This window comes from Trachurus trachurus (genome assembly GCF_905171665.1).
Source record: "Trachurus trachurus genome assembly, chromosome: 2".
NCBI lineage: Eukaryota > Metazoa > Chordata > Actinopteri > Carangiformes > Carangidae > Trachurus > Trachurus trachurus.
The window spans coordinates 2,093,492-2,111,508 of record NC_139914.1 but is presented as its reverse complement, the minus strand read 5'-3'; the positions used below and the strand labels follow the sequence as shown (position 1 = coordinate 2,111,508).

General features: G+C 45.4%; 1 protein-coding gene across 1 annotated transcript; it reads right to left on the bottom strand.

The window, feature by feature from the left end:
- Positions 1-2,979: 2,979 nt before the first annotated feature.
- On the bottom strand, positions 2,980-17,380 carry LOC310996814 (SH3 domain-binding protein 4-A-like; the record flags this gene model as incomplete). The annotated part of the gene is made up of 4 exons (XM_083986305.1): positions 2,980-3,204; positions 6,069-6,257; positions 14,466-16,819; positions 17,257-17,380. 4 exons carry the CDS (start codon positions 17,378-17,380, stop codon positions 2,980-2,982), a joined length of 2,892 nt encoding a protein of 963 aa, XP_083842431.1.
- Between the last annotated feature and the right edge of the window lie 637 nt (positions 17,381-18,017).

Sequence of the window (18,017 nt, the reverse complement as noted above, 5' to 3'; positions counted from 1 at the left end):
TTATGGGATTTAATGGAGAGACTCAACCGTCAGCGATACCTGGGAAATATCTGCTGGTAATTGATTATTATTTGGTGTTGGGAAGATGTTTTCAGTTGAGCAGCTCAGAGACAAACCTGGGTTTCATTTTTTACCTCTTTATATAAATAAATATTAGATTTTTCCATCAGAGCGACAGAGGCGAGGACGTGAACACAAACAGTTTGAGTTCATTTAGACACTTTTACAAGCTGCTTTCTCAGGCTGAGGCACACACACACACACACACAAATACACACACAGAGACGCACACACACACACAGAGACGCAGCCTTGGTCTGAGTTGTATCCAGGAGACGAGCAGGAATGTTGAGGGTGAGTCATTGAGAGGCAAAGGACGAGTCTGTCAAGGTGGTCTGTCCTCTGAGGGAGAATAATTATCTTCTTTAATTAAGCACATTGAAGTGTGTGTGTGTCTGTGTGTGCATGCAGGATTGTGTGTGTCTGGGAGAGAGGAGCATATGTGGACAGACTCGTGTGCGTCCATGTGTGCTGTTTGTGCATGAATTAGTACATGGGATCTCGTTTGTGCATCCATGTGTGATGTTTTGGATGTTTCCTCTGTGTGTGTGTGTGTGTGTGTGTGTGTGTGTGTGTGTGTGTGTGTGTGTGTGTGTGTGTTTACATGACGGAATCTGCAGTATTGTGTGTGTATGTGTGTGTGTGGGATTCATGGCGACACGTTAAACGAGCGCTGTGTGATTCACAAACTCATGAAGGCAGAACAGATTTCTTCACCACGGCTCCGTGGAAAAGTCTAATAATACAATATGTTTACATTAAAGGACAATTCTGGGCAAATTCAACTCGGGGCTGTATTTTCCTAACATTTTAGGTCTAAAAGAAGGAATCTGAAGATTTTCAGTTTAATTGCTCCTGACACATTGACGCTGTCTGTGGGAAAAAATGGCGGCTTTGAGGGATGTAAACAGCCTAAGCAGCAGAACTTCCATCCGCTCCCATTCATCGTTGCCGTGGCGATGCGGGGACAGACACAACTACCGCAAAATAGGAGCAATTAAACTGAAAAATCTTCAGATTCCTTCTTTTAGACCTAAAACGTTAGGAAAATACAGCCCTGAGTTGAATTTGCCCGGAATTGTCCTTTAAAGCTCCATACTGTGACGTTGTGATGTCACAACCCACCATCATCCAACAACTTTGCAGGATTTGGTTTCTCTGAGCGTTTTATTCTGAAATCTGCTCTGTTTTTATTGGATCACTCAAAAAAACAAAAAAACCATTCAGCCAATCAGAAGAGATTCAGTTCTTCACTCTGTTTGTGTGTTTTATTTTTCTTGTTTTTATTAAGACCTTCTGAACAGACTTCAGATCAGCGACCCGTCACAGTTGATGCGACATGTTTCAATACTCAGTCGGCGTTCGGTACAAATATATAAAGTCAGATCGGCTTCATGTCAGAACACTGCAGCGGCCACCAAACGCACAGAGGAGAGAGAAAAGAAAAGAAAAGAAAAGAAAAAGACAAAAACAGACAAACAGAGAAAACTCAGAACGATAAAAACGTCTTTAAACACAAACTGAACACAAAGCTACATCATCAGAACAGAACTAGCTCATTAAAAACTATTATATTTCATTTCCTCTGAATTCAGTCACTGTGAAACACGTTGGAGTTTCCATCCGTGAGCGTTTCATAAATAGAAGAAGTGAAAAACCGGAACACGACGGGAGCTGACGCCTCATCAAGTGTAAAAAAATAGACGTATATCTGGAATCGGTGGATACGCAACATCTCTACTGCAAAGCTAAAGTGATTTTGGCAAAGCAAACACAGAGTCCAAAGGTCCAGCTCTGCTGCAGGGGTTAAAAAACATCTGCTTTGCCTCCTTTTGTAAAAAAAAAAACAACAAAGCAAAAGAAATCAGTGAGGAGATGGTCACAGGACGTCTGTGTTTCTTTTGGTCGTTGGATTTTCTTTTGATGAATGGGAATTAAAAGACAAAGAAAAACACATTGGTTTATTTGATTTTTCATTTTGAAATATGAAAACATAAAATTGAAACACAAAGCGTTCTTGTTTTTGAGTCAAAGAGCAGGTAACTACATTTTGAAAACAGTTTGATTTTCATTTTCTATTTCACATAACAAAAAATAAAATCACCGCTCAACAGAAACAAATAAACAAACCAATAACACTTTTTTGTTTCTGTCGCCGAGTGATTTTATTTTTGTTATACACTGCCAGTCCAAAAAAAAGACCGCCTTTAGCTTTGATTAAAGCATGCATTTGCTGCAGCATCATTTCAATAAGCTTCTGCAACGTCACAACATTTATTTCCATCCAGAGTTGCATTCATTTTTCAAATTCAGGTTCAGATCTGACCACGTTTCTTCCTTGAAGATGATGGTTCCCCACTCTCCTTTCAGTTTTTCATAATACGTTAGACAGTTCTTAACCCAACTTTAATAGTCTCAGTAATATCCTCAGATGTTTTATTTGCTTGATTCATTCATAACTTGACCCTTCTGAAACAGATGAACACAGGATGTGTCTTCCAACATGGTTGTTTAAGAAATGAGACTGCATCAGTTAGGGTTAAATAAGTTGTTTCCAGCTGAAACATCATCATCCATGCAGTAATTATCCAATGGGAGGCTCTGACCTATTAGCTTGGTTAAATCCAAGTGGTGACTGTATTTTTGGACGGGCAGTGTATGAAATACAACATGAGCATTTCAAAATGAAAATCAAATAAAAACCAATCATCTTTTGTTTTTTATTTCCCATTCATCAAAAGAAAAACCCAACGACTGAAGGACAAACTGACCGGGGGGTCGGGTTCTGCAGGGGTTCAGGTCTCCGATGTCCGGGAAAAGACGGAGACGGAGCGGTGAGGTAGAGGAGGAGGGTCCAGGTCGTGCAGATGTGCAGATCCAGAGTCAGATCCAGATCGGGATCCGGGGGTTCCGTCCTCCTCAGACGGCGAAGTCTCCGTATCCGGTGGGGCAGAAGGCGGCGCTCCGCAGCGTGTCCAGGCAGTTGACCAGGATGAGCGTTCCCGTCAGGTGCTTCCACCTCTTGGTGATGGGGTTCCTCATCTTGTCCAGACCCAGGTGCAGTTCCTGGATCACGTCGCGGTAGCTGTCGCCCACGTGCGCCGCCCAGGTCAGCAGGAAGTCGTAGGCCGGTTTCCACATGGACTGACGGAGGAAGAGAGAGAGGGAAGGGTTTCAGTTTTCCATTGGATTGTACTTTATTGTCCCGAGAGGAAATGTGTTTTGGGCTCGGAGCCACTGCACATACACAAAACAATACATACGAGTCATTCATACAAAGTACTTTCACACATTTGACGTGAAGTGTGCTTCCACTCTATACAAATAAATCAATAAAATCAATAAATCCATAGAACTGATCAAACCAGCAGCTCTTAAGTTAAAGTGCTGTGTGCGCAGTGGTTCGATACGGAGAAAAACTAAACCAATAGAATAAAACCAATGGCACATAAATAAACTAGAATGCTACATTCACAATGTTTGCATAAAAAAATAACTATATGATCAAGAGTGAAATAATAAAAATAATAAAACTATAAAACTATACAAAAAAAAAGAAATAAAAGAAGGTAAAACCGGTCAAATTATAGTAATAAAACCTACAGTTCTGCAATAACGTGCTACATATTACTGTTTAGTGCGAGATTTGCACTGGTGTCAATGCAAATCGCGCGAGATTTGGATGGACCAGGAAGAGCAACTGGGAGCTTCTGCTACAAACAAGCTTAAAATATAGACTTATTAAATTTTTTTCGGAACAATTTCTCATGTCGAGGCTTCAATACAAGAGGGACATTACAGACGAGCACTATGGAGGTATTTGGATGTTTTTTGGTGTGTCTTTTTGGACGAAGAAAAGTGAGCTCTGTTTGCTACCGTCATATGGACAAATACTGCTGCACGGAGCCGCGCTGTAACTCAGAGAAGCCACGGAGGACTCTGAAACTTCTCCCAGCCCTTAGTCCACATGAGGGGGAGTAGATAATGAGTTTTGAATTTTGAGTGAACTATCCCTTTAATAAAACCTACAGTTCTGCAATAAAGTGCTACATATTACTGTTTAGTGCCTTAATGGCGGAAGGGATAAATGAGTTCCTGTATCTATTCAGTCTACTTTTTGGAACTCTGTGTGTCGTTTCATTCATCATCAAAAAATTCCTCAAAAACAAACTTCAAACTCTTCGGGCTCTAATTTCGTGAACTAGGTGCAGGCGGAGCGGATCAGGCCTGCGCCTCGCCTTCGCTTCGCCAACGGGGAGTGGTCAGGAGCAGATTGCGATTTTCCTTCGAAACGCAGCGGAGCGCATCCCGCCTACTTCCCTCCCACCGGCGCAAATGGCATAGAGGGAGGAGAGAAGGCGTGGAGTGGGTTTGACACAGCCGAGTCAGATCTTCACCAATCAAATGAGCTCCTCTCCTCGCCTTTAAATCCGCCGCGCGCGCAAGGCGGACGTTTGATTTCACCGTGGAAGAGAAGATTTGAATCAGCACCTACAGATTACAGCATATAGACATTCAGCACATCTATATCGATTGTCCCGTCACACTGATGACACATCAAAGGCTGCACAGATGAAAGATGAGGATGGATTACTGCTGTGTTGACACTACACGATTATCTGCTATATTTATGTATTTACTTATTGATTTATTGAGCCGCATCGTCACGCGACCATAACAAATAAAACTGAAAACAAATAAACTATCATCTCTCACAGCAAACCACATCATAGTGAGCAGATATTCACATCTCCCCTCTCAGGTAAATTCTAAAGAAAAAAGAAAAAGAGAGACGCTCCGTGATGCCTCCTTTACGCACAGTTTGTTTATGTTGTGATCTGTGCACACACGTGTTTAAATATAGGTTACTAAATATGAGTGTCTTTATGAATGGAAAAGGGGTGTGTGTGTTGTTGTTTTTTTTGTTTTTTTTACTGGGCAACAGCTCTCAATCTGTCAGAGCAAGTGAGACGGGAGGAAACTGATGTTCTGGTCCGGTCCAAGCTCGCAGTGTCCGGTCGCGCGAACAGACCTCACGGGCTGATGATGCAAAAGTAGTCTGGGAGGGAGGAGGTTATGATGTTATCCAGGTCTATCTATCTATCTATCTATCTATCTATCTATCTATCTATCTATCTATCTATCTATCTATCTATCTATCTATCTATCTATCTATCTATCTATCTATCTATCTATCTATCTATCTATCTATCTATCTATCTAACCTATATTTAAACACGTGTGCACAGATCACAACATAAACAAACACCTCCTGATTGTGGTTTGCTGTGAGAGATGATGTTTATTTGTTTTCAGTTTTATTTGTTATGGTCGCGTGACGATGCGGCGCTGGCCCCTAATAAATCAATAAGTAAATAAATAGCTGATCATCTGCAACGGCACAGTGTGTAGTGTCAACACCTGCTCTTGGGACATCCACGGCTGTCTCAGTCCCTCCGTGGTTTCATCTGTGTTAATTCAGTCAGGCTGAGTTTCCATTACGCAAGCCTTTGATCTGCCATCAGTGTGACGGGACAATCTATATAGATATAGGTGTATGTGCTGATTCAGATACAATAAATAGGGGTTATTGTGATGATGATTATTATTATTATTATTAATTGCATTTAAATGTGCCTGGAAGTGTGGAAATCTGCCTGTGAGGTCTTGGTGACGTGTCTGCACTGCGCGCTGGGCAGTCAAATTACCACTGCGCTGGCTGCGCTTCGCCTTGCGCTGAGATTAGACCAGGTTGGAGCTGGCGAGCTTTCAGCGCACTCTCCGCGCGGTCTATCTGCAACAAATTGTCACTGCGCCACGGCGAATCTGTCGACACCTCCCCCTGCTGCGCGACCACTCCCATCTCGGCGCACAGCAGTCTGCCAATTTACCGAATCCGCTGCGCACCTTGTTGCACTGGAGGAAAATGCCACTGCGCCAGCTGCGTCAGGGCTCGCCTCGCTGCGCCACCCTGAGTTGCGCCATCAAAATAGGGCCCCACGTCTCACCTCGTTGTCCAGGAGTCCGTTCTTGTCTCGGTGCGGAGCCTCGTACGCCTCCATCTGTTGCCGTGACACCCGGGCCAGTTTCTCGGCCAGCTCCCTCCAGCGCGACGCCACCTCCACCGCCGTGGTCAGCAGCACGAAGTCCAGCACCAACCTGGCAACCAGACCCTGACAGTCCATCTTCAGCAGTGCCTGGCGGGACCACACACACACGGATTGATCGTTACAACACGTCCATGTTTTACCTGTCTCCTTGTTCTTTTACTGGACTCTGAGACCCTGAGGTCTAATTTCTGTTTTCTTTGGACGATTTGAACAAATTCAAACTCTTAAATCTTCACTTTAATACAAACAAAAACAGAAACTCGGAGTTTTTCTGTGATTATCTGTCGTTAATCTCTCATTTTCTGCATGCAGCACAATTTTGCACGACTCTAACTGGACCAAAACCAAAATATATACGACATGAACCCAATAAATATGACAGTTCAGCAGCAGAGCATCACTATTATGACCTAAAAAATAAAATTAAAGCAAATATAATTAAAGCAAAAGACCTGATGAGGTAGAATTTGCTCACTGGGGGTCAAAAATCTTCCAGTAGTAAATATAAAACCTATTCCAGAAGTGGATTGTGGAGAGAGGAAACATTATGCGGAGGAAAAAATGTTTTTTAATGGTTTTAAGATGCCTCCGGTTTCTGCTGCTCTTAATGCGACGTCCCGCTGAGATCAGCTGTTTGTCTTTCAACTGGTCCCCGGAGCAGGAAGACAAACAGAGGAGCCAACTCTCTCCTCATCAACTGTATATAAGGCCTGAGGAGGATGAGGAGGATGAGGAGGATGAGGAGGATGAGGATGAAGATAGACCTCAGACTGCTGCTGCAAATATCATCTAATGAACTAACCCGGCTAAACGAGGGTTAAAAATACTGAGCATTAATAAAAGCAGCTGAGCAGAAAATTTGCTGCAGGCGATTCTGTATTTTCTTGTAAAAAAATGTACAATAGTGGTGTTGCTGTGTGGTCGTGCACACACACACCTACACACACTTCAAAGCGATGCGCTGTCCTGTGGTGATACCTTTCAGGTTCTTAGCAGGGGAGGTTTCTCTTTAGCTGCCACAGCCACAGACACACAAACACACAACAACAACAAAACACTCAGCAAGATGCAGGTTTTTCCTTTTTTTTGTTTTTTTCTTGAAGATTTTTTCAACTAAAGAGTCGAAATCCTGCAGAAAAGCAAAGAGATACCGTAACTATGGTGCGGAGGGAAGCCCACGGAGATAAAACAGCTGTAATTAATCAATAAACTGTGTTGATCACATTCAATTAAATTAGCACAGCGAAGTGTCTTTGATTTTAAAGGTCCAGTGTGTAATAATTAACAAGGTTTATTGGCAAAAATCTGAATAAACTACCCATGAATTTATTAGTATAAGTCTATAATCGCTATAAAATAAAATTTGTTCGGTTTTCGTTGCCTTATAATTCTTCTTTTATATCTACATATAGCAGGGGTCTTGCTTCAGAGAGCGTTGCCATGTTTGTACAGAAAATCCAGCCAATCAGAGAGCGCGTTTCAAGAGTTTCACGTTCATAAATAAACCAACGAAGAGGAAGGAGAAGGAAAGAAGAAGGAGGAGGAAACAGCAGACATATCTTAAAATGGTTTAGATCTTCACCTCATCGCTCCATGCTCCTGAAATCGTCGTAAACAAGTTTTTTTGTCCTCAGAGGCCACCGTCACTTTGCTGCAAACTAGAATCTGAACGCTAGATATCACGGTTTTCCCGCCATTTTACACACTGGACCTTTAACATTTGACTGAGCTGCACTCTAGTGGCCGTTAGAGGAACTGCAAATGTCACATCACGTTATAGAAGATTAGAAAATAATATTTAGTGACAAAGGAAACGAGTACGAGCTCTTCCTGTCATGGTGCGTTCAATTACAACTCAGAATTGGAGATTTTTTTCCGTCTGCGGCGTCAGAAACGTGTCATTAAATGACAACAACAATGGATTTGTCTGAGGATCCCTGAATGCAACACGATGTGATTCACCTTCTATATATACAGAGTTACAGACACGCTCTTCAGTTGTTCATTAAGTTTCATATTCAGTCCTGTTTTTTGGAAAATATCTTCACAATCCACTGGACGTGATGAGGTGGAATCTCTGCTTTATTATCCGAGCCCCCCGAGCCCCCGAGCCGCCGTGAGTCATGTAACTCCACTGCACTGATAACAGCTGAGTTTTTTTTTCACTGTGTGGCCCAGGAATATGTAGGAAATATAAATTATATAGGCTGAGTGAGTCCCTCTGGAGAAAAAAGAAAAGCTCTGACTGCCGCTAATGGAGCTCAGGCAGCGGTTTCTACTGATTCAGCCACTCTGTCAGTCAAGTGCAGCTTCAAAGCAGCACACACACACACACACACACACACACACACACACACACACACACACATGCGTCACTCTAATCTGAGTCAAAAAGAAGCAAATTTCACGCTGATTTTTCTTCGCCACTGCTTGAATTCACGACACTAAAAACAGATTTATCGTTGCTCTGCCGAAACACTGAAACACAACAGTTGATATATTTATTATTATAATATATTTTATTTATTTAAAGTGTTAAAATTCATATTTAAATCACAACCTGAGGAGTAAATGTTGATAATTGTTTGACTTATGTTAAATAGATGAACTATTTACGGGGTGTGACCTGACGGAGGTGTATGACACCAGTCTGGTGCCAGGTAGGACAGACTGTCTGCTGCTCTGATTGGCTGTTTGCCAGATGCTGCTGTTGCCATTGGCTGTGGTCACCGTGGTGACCGACGTGATGGACCTGGATTACTTGTAAATCCAAACGAACTAAGAGCTACAGGTGACGCTAAAAATGTAAAGTAACAGATTTCACCATGAAACATTTTGTATTACAAGTTTTGTCAAATTTTATGTTTAAATATGTAAATGAGGCCGTATCAAATTAAATATGCGCTAATTTGCATATATTTCCAGAACAGAAATCTGAACAATGGATGAAGCCACTTTTAAAATTCTTGTTTTATTTCATTGACATATTAGAGTCTTTAGTTTTTACAGAGGAGGATTGTGGATATCTCTTTTTATCACTCTGTAAATGAGAAAATACTGTCACCAGCCCTAAAATAAATCAAATTTCTCCATGTTTTTAGTAATAAAATGTTGTATAAATGAGGCTGTGAATGATATATCAACAATCCCCTCTGTAAAAACCTTACGAATATAGACAGGGATCAAAGTGGAAGGTTTGGTGTCTGGAAGTGCTGCTGAAGTGGAGATTTCTAGCTCAGAGTCTGAGTCTGAAAAACTCTTTCCTAAGAAAACGGCCTTAAAGACTTGGACTGTAAAATTCCATAGATTGTTATTGTCAATCGAACTTTTACGATTGGTTGCGGATATGGAGGAGATGACCATTTTTGGAGCCACATCATTGTTCAGGACACCTGACATGACATGGCTCAGACTAAGTTTTGAAGAGAAATTTACTGACGAAAGAGACAAAATGAAGTCAAATAAAAACCTTAATGTGGATTTTCTACCATTTCTTTCCACTTTTCTGAAAGAAGACATGATAATGAAGCAAAATGGCCCAAAAGACGAAACAGGAAGTGACCTCATCACCCAAAGGTCGTGTTATTCCCACTCATGACAGTGATCTATTTCTACTCGCTCGTCCTCTCGTCCTCCATCGCTCTTATCTGAAGTGGACGTTCTCTCTCTCTCTCTGTCTGTCTCTACCTCGCTCCACCACCTGGCCGACCAGCACTTTGGCCTTCTGCTGTGACATCGTCTGTCTGCTGATTCAGGCCTCACACACACACACACACACACACACACACACACACACACACACACACACACACACACACACACACACACACACACACACACACACTTGAGGTGACTGTCTGGGAGGGAGCGTGATGCGTTCAAATGCAAATCAGGAACTCCTCTCATGCAGGAGAGATTAAGGATTAACAGGAGGAAACAGGAAGGAGTCTGAGCTTCAAAATAAAAGTCCAGAGGCCGAGGGAGTGCATCTACTGTCGTCTAGACTGGAAAACTAAAACAGTAAACCTGAGTTTTTGCTCAGACGGCAGCAGATGGAGGTCAAACGTCAGCGTCTTGCTTGAGGACAAGTTGTCAGAGTCTTCACCTTCACTTTCTGTTCACTTTCACGCTGTGGATTTAACTTCAAGTGGATAAAGTTATGATTTCAAATAGGTTTGCAAAGGCTTATGGGTAAAAATCTATTGTGTAGTGCTGCAGCTGTAATGAGAAAACAATAAAACACAGCACGTTGATATCGCTGGTTAAACTCCTGAACCTGAAGATTAAAGCAAACTTTGCATAAACATAAGAGAATATGAGGTTTCAGCACAATAGAGGAATCACTCCTAACACATTTAGGAATAAAATCAAATATAAAACGCATAAATAAAACCTTTAAAACACTGTGAGTGAGTGTATTTGTCCTCCAGATGTAAATACTAATGGGCCGTGAACAGCTCCCTGTGGCGTCCCATTAACACCATCGGTGATTATGTCTCTTAAAACTTAATTAACTAATGCAATTAAACTCGACATACGACGGCTGTGAATCGGGCCGGACGACAGACGCTCGAGCGAATCTCCAGCTGCACTCGTCGGTCGACGGCGAAGACGATTGTGATCTATTAATAGAGCGGCTGCGGCGGCGATATACGGCGGTGAAGCCCCCGAAGCAGACGGACAGACGGCGCTGACAGCTGAGCGGATAAATGAGCTCCACTTCACAAAAAGACCTCAACAGGAGAAACAGAGGGAGGAGGATGCTGACAGGTAGAGAGAGAAACCAGGGGGGAAAAAAAAGAAAAAAGACAATTTAGAGCAATAAAACTGAAAAAAAAAAAATAATAATTGAGTTTTAGTTTCTACAGTTTTGTACAGACGAGGTTGATTCCTGCTGGATTTACATTGAAAATCCTCCACTGTTCCTGTTTTCCAGCCGTTAAATATTTATCACTTAATTAACATGCTGCTTTTTTATTGGCTCTCTCTGGAGGGACGAGGTGTAATGGAGTTTAATTTTCTGCTGTTGCTGTAAAAGTTTATCGACCGAGGGTCTTTAGGTTTTAGATGGAAATCTACGTCCTCCTCCTCCTCCTCTTCCTCCTCCTCTTCTTTCTCCGTGCATGGATCTATTATTAAATGACGAGCACAAGGGAAGGCTTTCTCATTTCGTCCTCGTAACTCGAGCCGCGGCGTTAAAAGATCTGCCTCGGCGGTGTCGGATGCCCCCTCCTCCTCCCTTCATGGCCTCCAGCTCTGCTCCTGATCAATGGCAGCTCACATTTCACATGGGAACACCTGTCGGCTACTGTGGCAGCGAGGAAAGGGAGGGAGGGAGGAAGCTTGATCTGCTGCAACACTTTCATTTTTTAACGTTGCACAGACACAGAGGCAGAAAAAAAAGGAGGAGAAATGTAACTTATGCACAAGAGAAACACCTTGATTTATCCAGATGTTGATGAGGAGATGGTGGAGTTGGTTTAACCGTTGTTGTTCCCTCTGGATCTGTGGATGAGCGTCGCCTTAACCTGACACATGAGTGCGACTCTGAGATTAGCTCAGAGTTATTGTTCCACAGAAAAAAAGAGCTGTAAAGCTGTAAATAAAGTCAAAGCGACGCCACACCTCGCTCCTCTTTCTCCTCTGGGATCCTCTCTCACATCCCACCCTCCTCTCTCATTACAGGCGACAACACAACGTCCCATCATGCACTTTTTCACGTCCGGCCTGCGTCTCTCTCTCTCTCTCTCTCTCTCTCTCTCTCTCTCTCTCTCTCTCTCTGTGTGTGTGTGTGTGTGCGTGAAGTTATGTTGAGTTCGACTTTGCGGAGCAGTGAGACGGAGTTGAGCCGATAAAAACCAGGTCATCGAGAGAAAACAATAAAAGTCTTTGTTTTGCTAATCGTGGATTTTAAAGTTTCATGTTTCACTGAGTCAGAATTACATAAGAAGCAGCTGGTGGTGCCGCAGCCGGAGGACAGTCCACTGCCCAGCGGGGGGAAATGTCGCAGGACACACACACACACACACACACACACACACACACACACACACACACACACAGGTGAGGCAGTGAAGCAGCAGATGTGTGTGGATTTAAAATCTTTGTGACGAAGACGAAGCCAACGAGTCAAAAGAAGCAGAATTACAGATGTGACGTTTCCTCTGACCCAGACACAACCCCGCAGTATTGATCCAAACGTTACCAGACAGATCTGTGTCAGTGAACGCCACACAGTGAGTTTAACACAGGAGAGATTTATGGAGGTCGAGCAGGTGATGCATTCACTGTCTCTGAGTAAAATCTGCGCCTTTCAGCTTGTAAACTTTAGACTTTGTGCACAGAGGCTCGTGGGATTTCTTGGTTTCCCTCCATCAAACTCATCAAATACACAATCCAACAACTCCACAACGCTCTGGTGGACAAGTTGTGACCTGCACATTCACCACGCTATGAGATAATAACACAACGTTACCAGACAGAGTTGTTTTAGAGGGAAATTCATGCAAAACCTCTGATGCACGTTGCCTTCAGGGACAGTTTTTCATCAAGCAGTCTCTGCATTTCCCTCTAAAACAACTCTGTCTGGTAACGTTGTGTTATTATCTCATAGTGTGGTGAATGTGCAGGTCACAACTTGTCCACCAGAGCGTTGTGGAGTTGTTGGATTGTGTATTTGATGAGTTTGATGAGGGAAACCAAGAAATCCCATGAGCCTCCGTAGCGTAGCAGCTCACGGCTCTGCTCCGCCGTTCTAAAAATAGCTTGCACCGACAATTAAAGGTAACGAACCTACTGCTATGACTATAGGGATTAAGGCAATGGGCCAATTTGCCAAAATGTTGAACTATCTCTTTAAGAAACTTTCCAGTGAACATTAAAAACCCAGATGAAGCTCAGTTTAGAGACAGAAAAGCTCAGGAGCTCCGTGTGTAGCCTCCAGAATAAAAGCCTCTTATGAAACATGAAAGCACGGTGGAGATCAGTCAGATTATGGCGGAGGTCACGTGACCTTCAGGTGTGTCGCTCTGAATAAAAAAGTGAGTCGCGGCCTCATTTACCTTCACAGCTGCTGTCAAAGTCCCATTTAGCCGGGCACTTTACCCCCGGCTGAAACCTGCGGCCTGCTCCGAGCACGCCGCCGTGCACGCTCCATCAGCTCCGCTCAGGTAAAACTGCAGCTGGAAAATGTAACTGTGCTAAAGTACTTTGTGAATAATGGGAGGGGAAAACGTCTCGGGACTATTTTGCAGCAGAGAAAGTGTTGTTTTTTGCGACGACAGCGGCATCCCAACACCTCCATTTTTCATATAACGGCTGCTCCCCCGCGGTGAGCGGCCTCGGGCTGCGAGACGAGCCGCTCTGCTTTCATGAGGACTCCAATCCTCCCGGTTTCGTGTCGCCCTGGGGGCTGACAACGTTTCGGAAAATCCTGTGAGATCCCATCCTGCGGGATTCCCACGGGATCAGAGGAGCGGGACAGAGCGGGAGAGGGAGATGTGCAGGTTTAATGGACGGAAAACGCTTTTGTTTTTTCTTGCAGCTGATGCACTGATCAATGAGACGGAGAGCGACTCTGACTGAGCAGGAAATTTGATTTTTTTTTTTAACGACGCAGCCACCAGCTGAGAGACGCCGACAGAAGTCGTCTCCTGTTCATAATGTTCATCATTCAGGCTGCTGCAGTGTTGTGGTAACGCACGACATTTCACTCTCAATGTTATTGCAGCGACGGCCTCCAACTGTCGCAGGAAATGAGAGGACGCCACCATTATTTCTCTGCTCAAGGACAATCCAATTTGTCAAAAATAAACGCAAATTGTTCTGTTTTAGCAGCTTTTAAAATAGAAGAATCTGCAGCTTTGGGTGTTTTTTTTTATGATGGAGGAATTTAAAGACGTTTTTTTAACATTTTGGTTGTGAGTGTGACGGACTTTCATCCCAACAGTGTGGCTCTTTTAAAGGTCACGCTCATGGCTTCAGCGTTCACATAAATAAAGCTGCACTTTAAAGCCGCTGGAGGTCGAGAAGAAGAACAAAGGCCGACTCTTACAAGAGGAAACATCTTCTGGAGCCGCCGCTTAATGACTTCTTAAAGCAGCAGCTGTCAGATCAGAGCTCTCTCTCCCCTCCTTTCTCAGCCAAAAGTCTAAATGTCAAACCTTCAGACGGTGGATGCGAGGAGCTATGAAGGAATTTAGGTCAATGTAACTCTACAAAATCAAACTTTGAGACGTCAAACGAGCCCGGTGGGAATTTCATGACTCACGGAAATGGAAAAGCAACGTGTCTTACCATCATGAGCTCCCTCTGGAACGACTTCCTCTCCTTGTTCTCCATGTTGGTGCACTCCTCTTTCAGCTTCTCCAGGACCGACGCCACCTTCTCCGGCTCGTTGTCCAGCTCCGTCCGGCAAAAGTAGTTCAGCGGCAGATTCCCGTAGTTCAGCGCGTCCGCGAACGCCCTCCAGTTCCCCACGTTCTCCATTAACACCGTCCTCACGGTGGCGTAGATGTACGTGAGGAACTTGCAAGGCTTCAGGATCTGCTCCAGCAGCGCGGTGGTGGTCAGGTCCGGCCCGCACCAATAAATGGGTTTGACCTTCCCCAGAACCAAAACGTTCTTGGCGTGCACCAGCCCCATCTTGCCCTGGTAGTATCCAATGTACCACTCTTTGGTCCGCAGCTGCCCTCGCAGTTTGATCTTCTCCTCGCTGAGCAGAGCGATCACGTCGCCCTTCTTGTACTCCAACAGGTACGTGCTCTTGTGCTGCCGGATCACCGTTTTGATCAGTTTGCCAAACTTCAGGTTGGTTATGCACCGGTCCTGAAACTTTGGATACTTGGAGGTGACGGCCAGCGGCGACAGCACGATCTTATCCACCTCCTTCTTCTTCAGGAACCTCCTCTGGCCCGTTATCCTGGCCGTGGTCTTGGGCGGCGGCGGCGGGGTTTGGACGCAGAACTGCGTGAGGATGCAGTCGAGGGCGTCCTTCACCTGGACCCTGAGAGTGAAGTCTGAGATGCTGTTGGGGTTGTGCGACGTGATCATGTACAGGAGCCGGCTGACCTTCCCCAGTTTGACCTGAAAGCCGCGGATCACGCCGCCGCCCTCGCTGGCCTTCACCTGGTAGTTGGACATGTTGGAGTACAGCCCCAGCTGCAGGTCCTGCGGGTGTCCCAGCGCAAACTGGTGCTTCCCCCACAGCTGCAGCGCCACCGGCGGAGTCGAGGACGCCTGCCGGCCCACCTCGCTCACCAACAAGGTCTTGGGGGCGCAGTCGTGCCCGAACATGGCCACCACCGTCTTGAAGGACGGGTGGATGTGCTTGGGTCCGTAAACCCCCAACGTCACGCTCCTCTGCACGTAATCCCAGACGGTGGCGTTGTGGCCGAGGCGCTGCGACTGCACCACGACGGCCAGGTACATGCAGGGCTCCAGACTGTCCAGCTGCACCTGCACCGTGTCCTTGTAGACGTAGGCGTTGGGGATGGGGACGTACGGACCCTCTTTGCAGTCGCTGCGGACACAGAGCACCTCGGCCGTGTGGCAGGTCTCCTTCTTCATCGCTACCGACACCTTCATCTCCAGCGTGATGAAGGACTTGGTCTCCATGTTGCTGAGCTTGATCTCCACCACGGGGCTCACGGTGGAGCAGTGGTCCGTGTTGAGCTCCAGCGGAGGGTCCAGCAAGGCCTTCATGGAGATCTGTTGGTAGTCTTCTGCACCGACGTGGCCCTCGGGGATGTGCACGCTGATGTGGGTGTCTGGAAGCTGGACGACGCCTCCGTTAGTGTCCAACCTGCACACGATGTTGGTCTCCACCGGCTGAGTCTGACCCCAGCCAGGACTCTGCCCCAACGAGTCCAGGTCGTGGCAAGACCTGGCCAACTTCCTGTGGTTCAACCAAGCAGTCCTGAAGTCCTCCCGGCTCTGAAACTGCTCCGGCACCGGAGCCTTGAGGCCGGTGAAGAATCCAGAGGACGGTAAGGTCGGGTTGGACTGCGCCTGCAGGACGGACAGCTCCGACAGACTGTGGGAACGTTTACTCCTGAAAAACGGGTTATCCCTGTGCAGGTTGGGTAGGACCTCCTGGTTCGTGCATGCCGAGGTGGAGCCGTTGACGTGGCAGCTGCTGAACCCGTTGGTCATGATTGTGTCGGCGTTAAAGTCCGAGCAAGAAGACGGCGATGCAAGAGCGTCAAAAAGAACGAGGTCCGCCGAGTTCCTAACGCCGCCGTCTTTGTAGTTCTGATCTAACGGACAGATGAACGGGTTCACGGAGAACGGGCTGTTGCTGTACGTCAGGGAAGGTTTCAGGCTCATCCCCGTCCACTCCCCCAAACCCCCAAACTCCCTGGACCCCTCCTCGTACCCCTCCCCGAGGCTGTCGATCATCCCGCTGTCGCTCAGCGAGGAGTTCCTGAAGTTGACCGGCTGCACGTAGGCGGCGGGGATGTAGCCCATCTCCGTGTTGTTGTGGGCGTACCACCACTCGCCGCCCGACGTGTCCAGCACGTAGAGGCGGTCGCCTTTGGAGAACCTCAGCGTGGTGAAGCTGCTGGGACAATAATCCTTGATGGCGACCACTTCCTGTGCGGCTCCGTAGGAGGAGGAAGTGTCCAGCCGTAAGGCACTGGGAGAAGGCACTGCAATGGGAAACACAGATTTTTGTTACTGTTTTGTCACTGATTTGTCCAATTAATCATCGATACGCTGCAGTGATGTGATTATCCTCAAACTAAGGAGCAGACACAAAGGCTGCTGATTAAATCAGTGGGTTTTTAAAGAGTCTGAGTCCTTGATTGCGTAATTGAAACCTTATTTCTGTTCAGATCACTACTTAAACATATGAGCAGATGAGCTGCATAATTCACTGCATAATTTACTATTTTTAGTTCACCTCATTAGCGTATGTGGAGCATGTAAACAAAGCTGTAATGAAGTGCAACCAAGTGAAGTCGAAGAGCCAGAAAAAAAAAAGAGGGGTTTCCAACTGATGTGACGTTTTTACAACCAAAAAAAAAAAAAAAATGAAACAAAATAAAACCAACAAATAGGAAAGGATGGACAAACTGACTCTGACCTTTGACATCGCTGAGACTGGCCGAGGAGACGCCTTCACTGAGGTCGATCAGCGTCCCCTCAGACTTACAGCGAGGGAGGATGTGGTTGTTGTTGGTCACTCGGATGATTCGATGGGCAGCCATCGTCGCCTTCTGCTCACTGGCGGCTTCTCATCTGGATAAACACATGAGAAAACACATCTCCATTCAGGCTCGAATGTGGAGCAAGTTCCCCAAGCAGGAAGCTTAATTTTCTAGATCAGTAGCACAGTTAACGGCGGCAAAGGTCAGAGCGCCGCGGCAGAAAATAAGGTTGACAAATATCAGTGCTGTTCTGAAGTAACAGAGTATGAAGGGATGTGCTGAGGAAAGAAATGAGCTGCGAGCTGAGCAGGGGGAGAGAGGATTTTATTATTTATTTTTTCTTTTTCCCAAATCGATGCAAAGAACACGAGCGAGGAAGAGGAAAAATCGAAAAAGCAATAATGAAACCAAAAGAGATTCAAGTTTTGAGCGGGAAGCGGTGATAAAGAAGCAAAGACTGACGCTGTGCAGCAATAACACAACGTGGGGAGTGTGTGTGTGTGTGTTGTAAGTCACTGCTGTTGCAGCTAAGCCTCTTATCTGACATGAAACTTTCTTATTTTATTATATTTTTTGTATCGACCTTTCTAAATCCTCTAAATGTTCCCCAACAGGAATAAAACGACCTTAAAGATACATTTTATATGAACTAAATGACCAACAGTGAATGAGACAGATGGTCGATTGGGCTCTACTT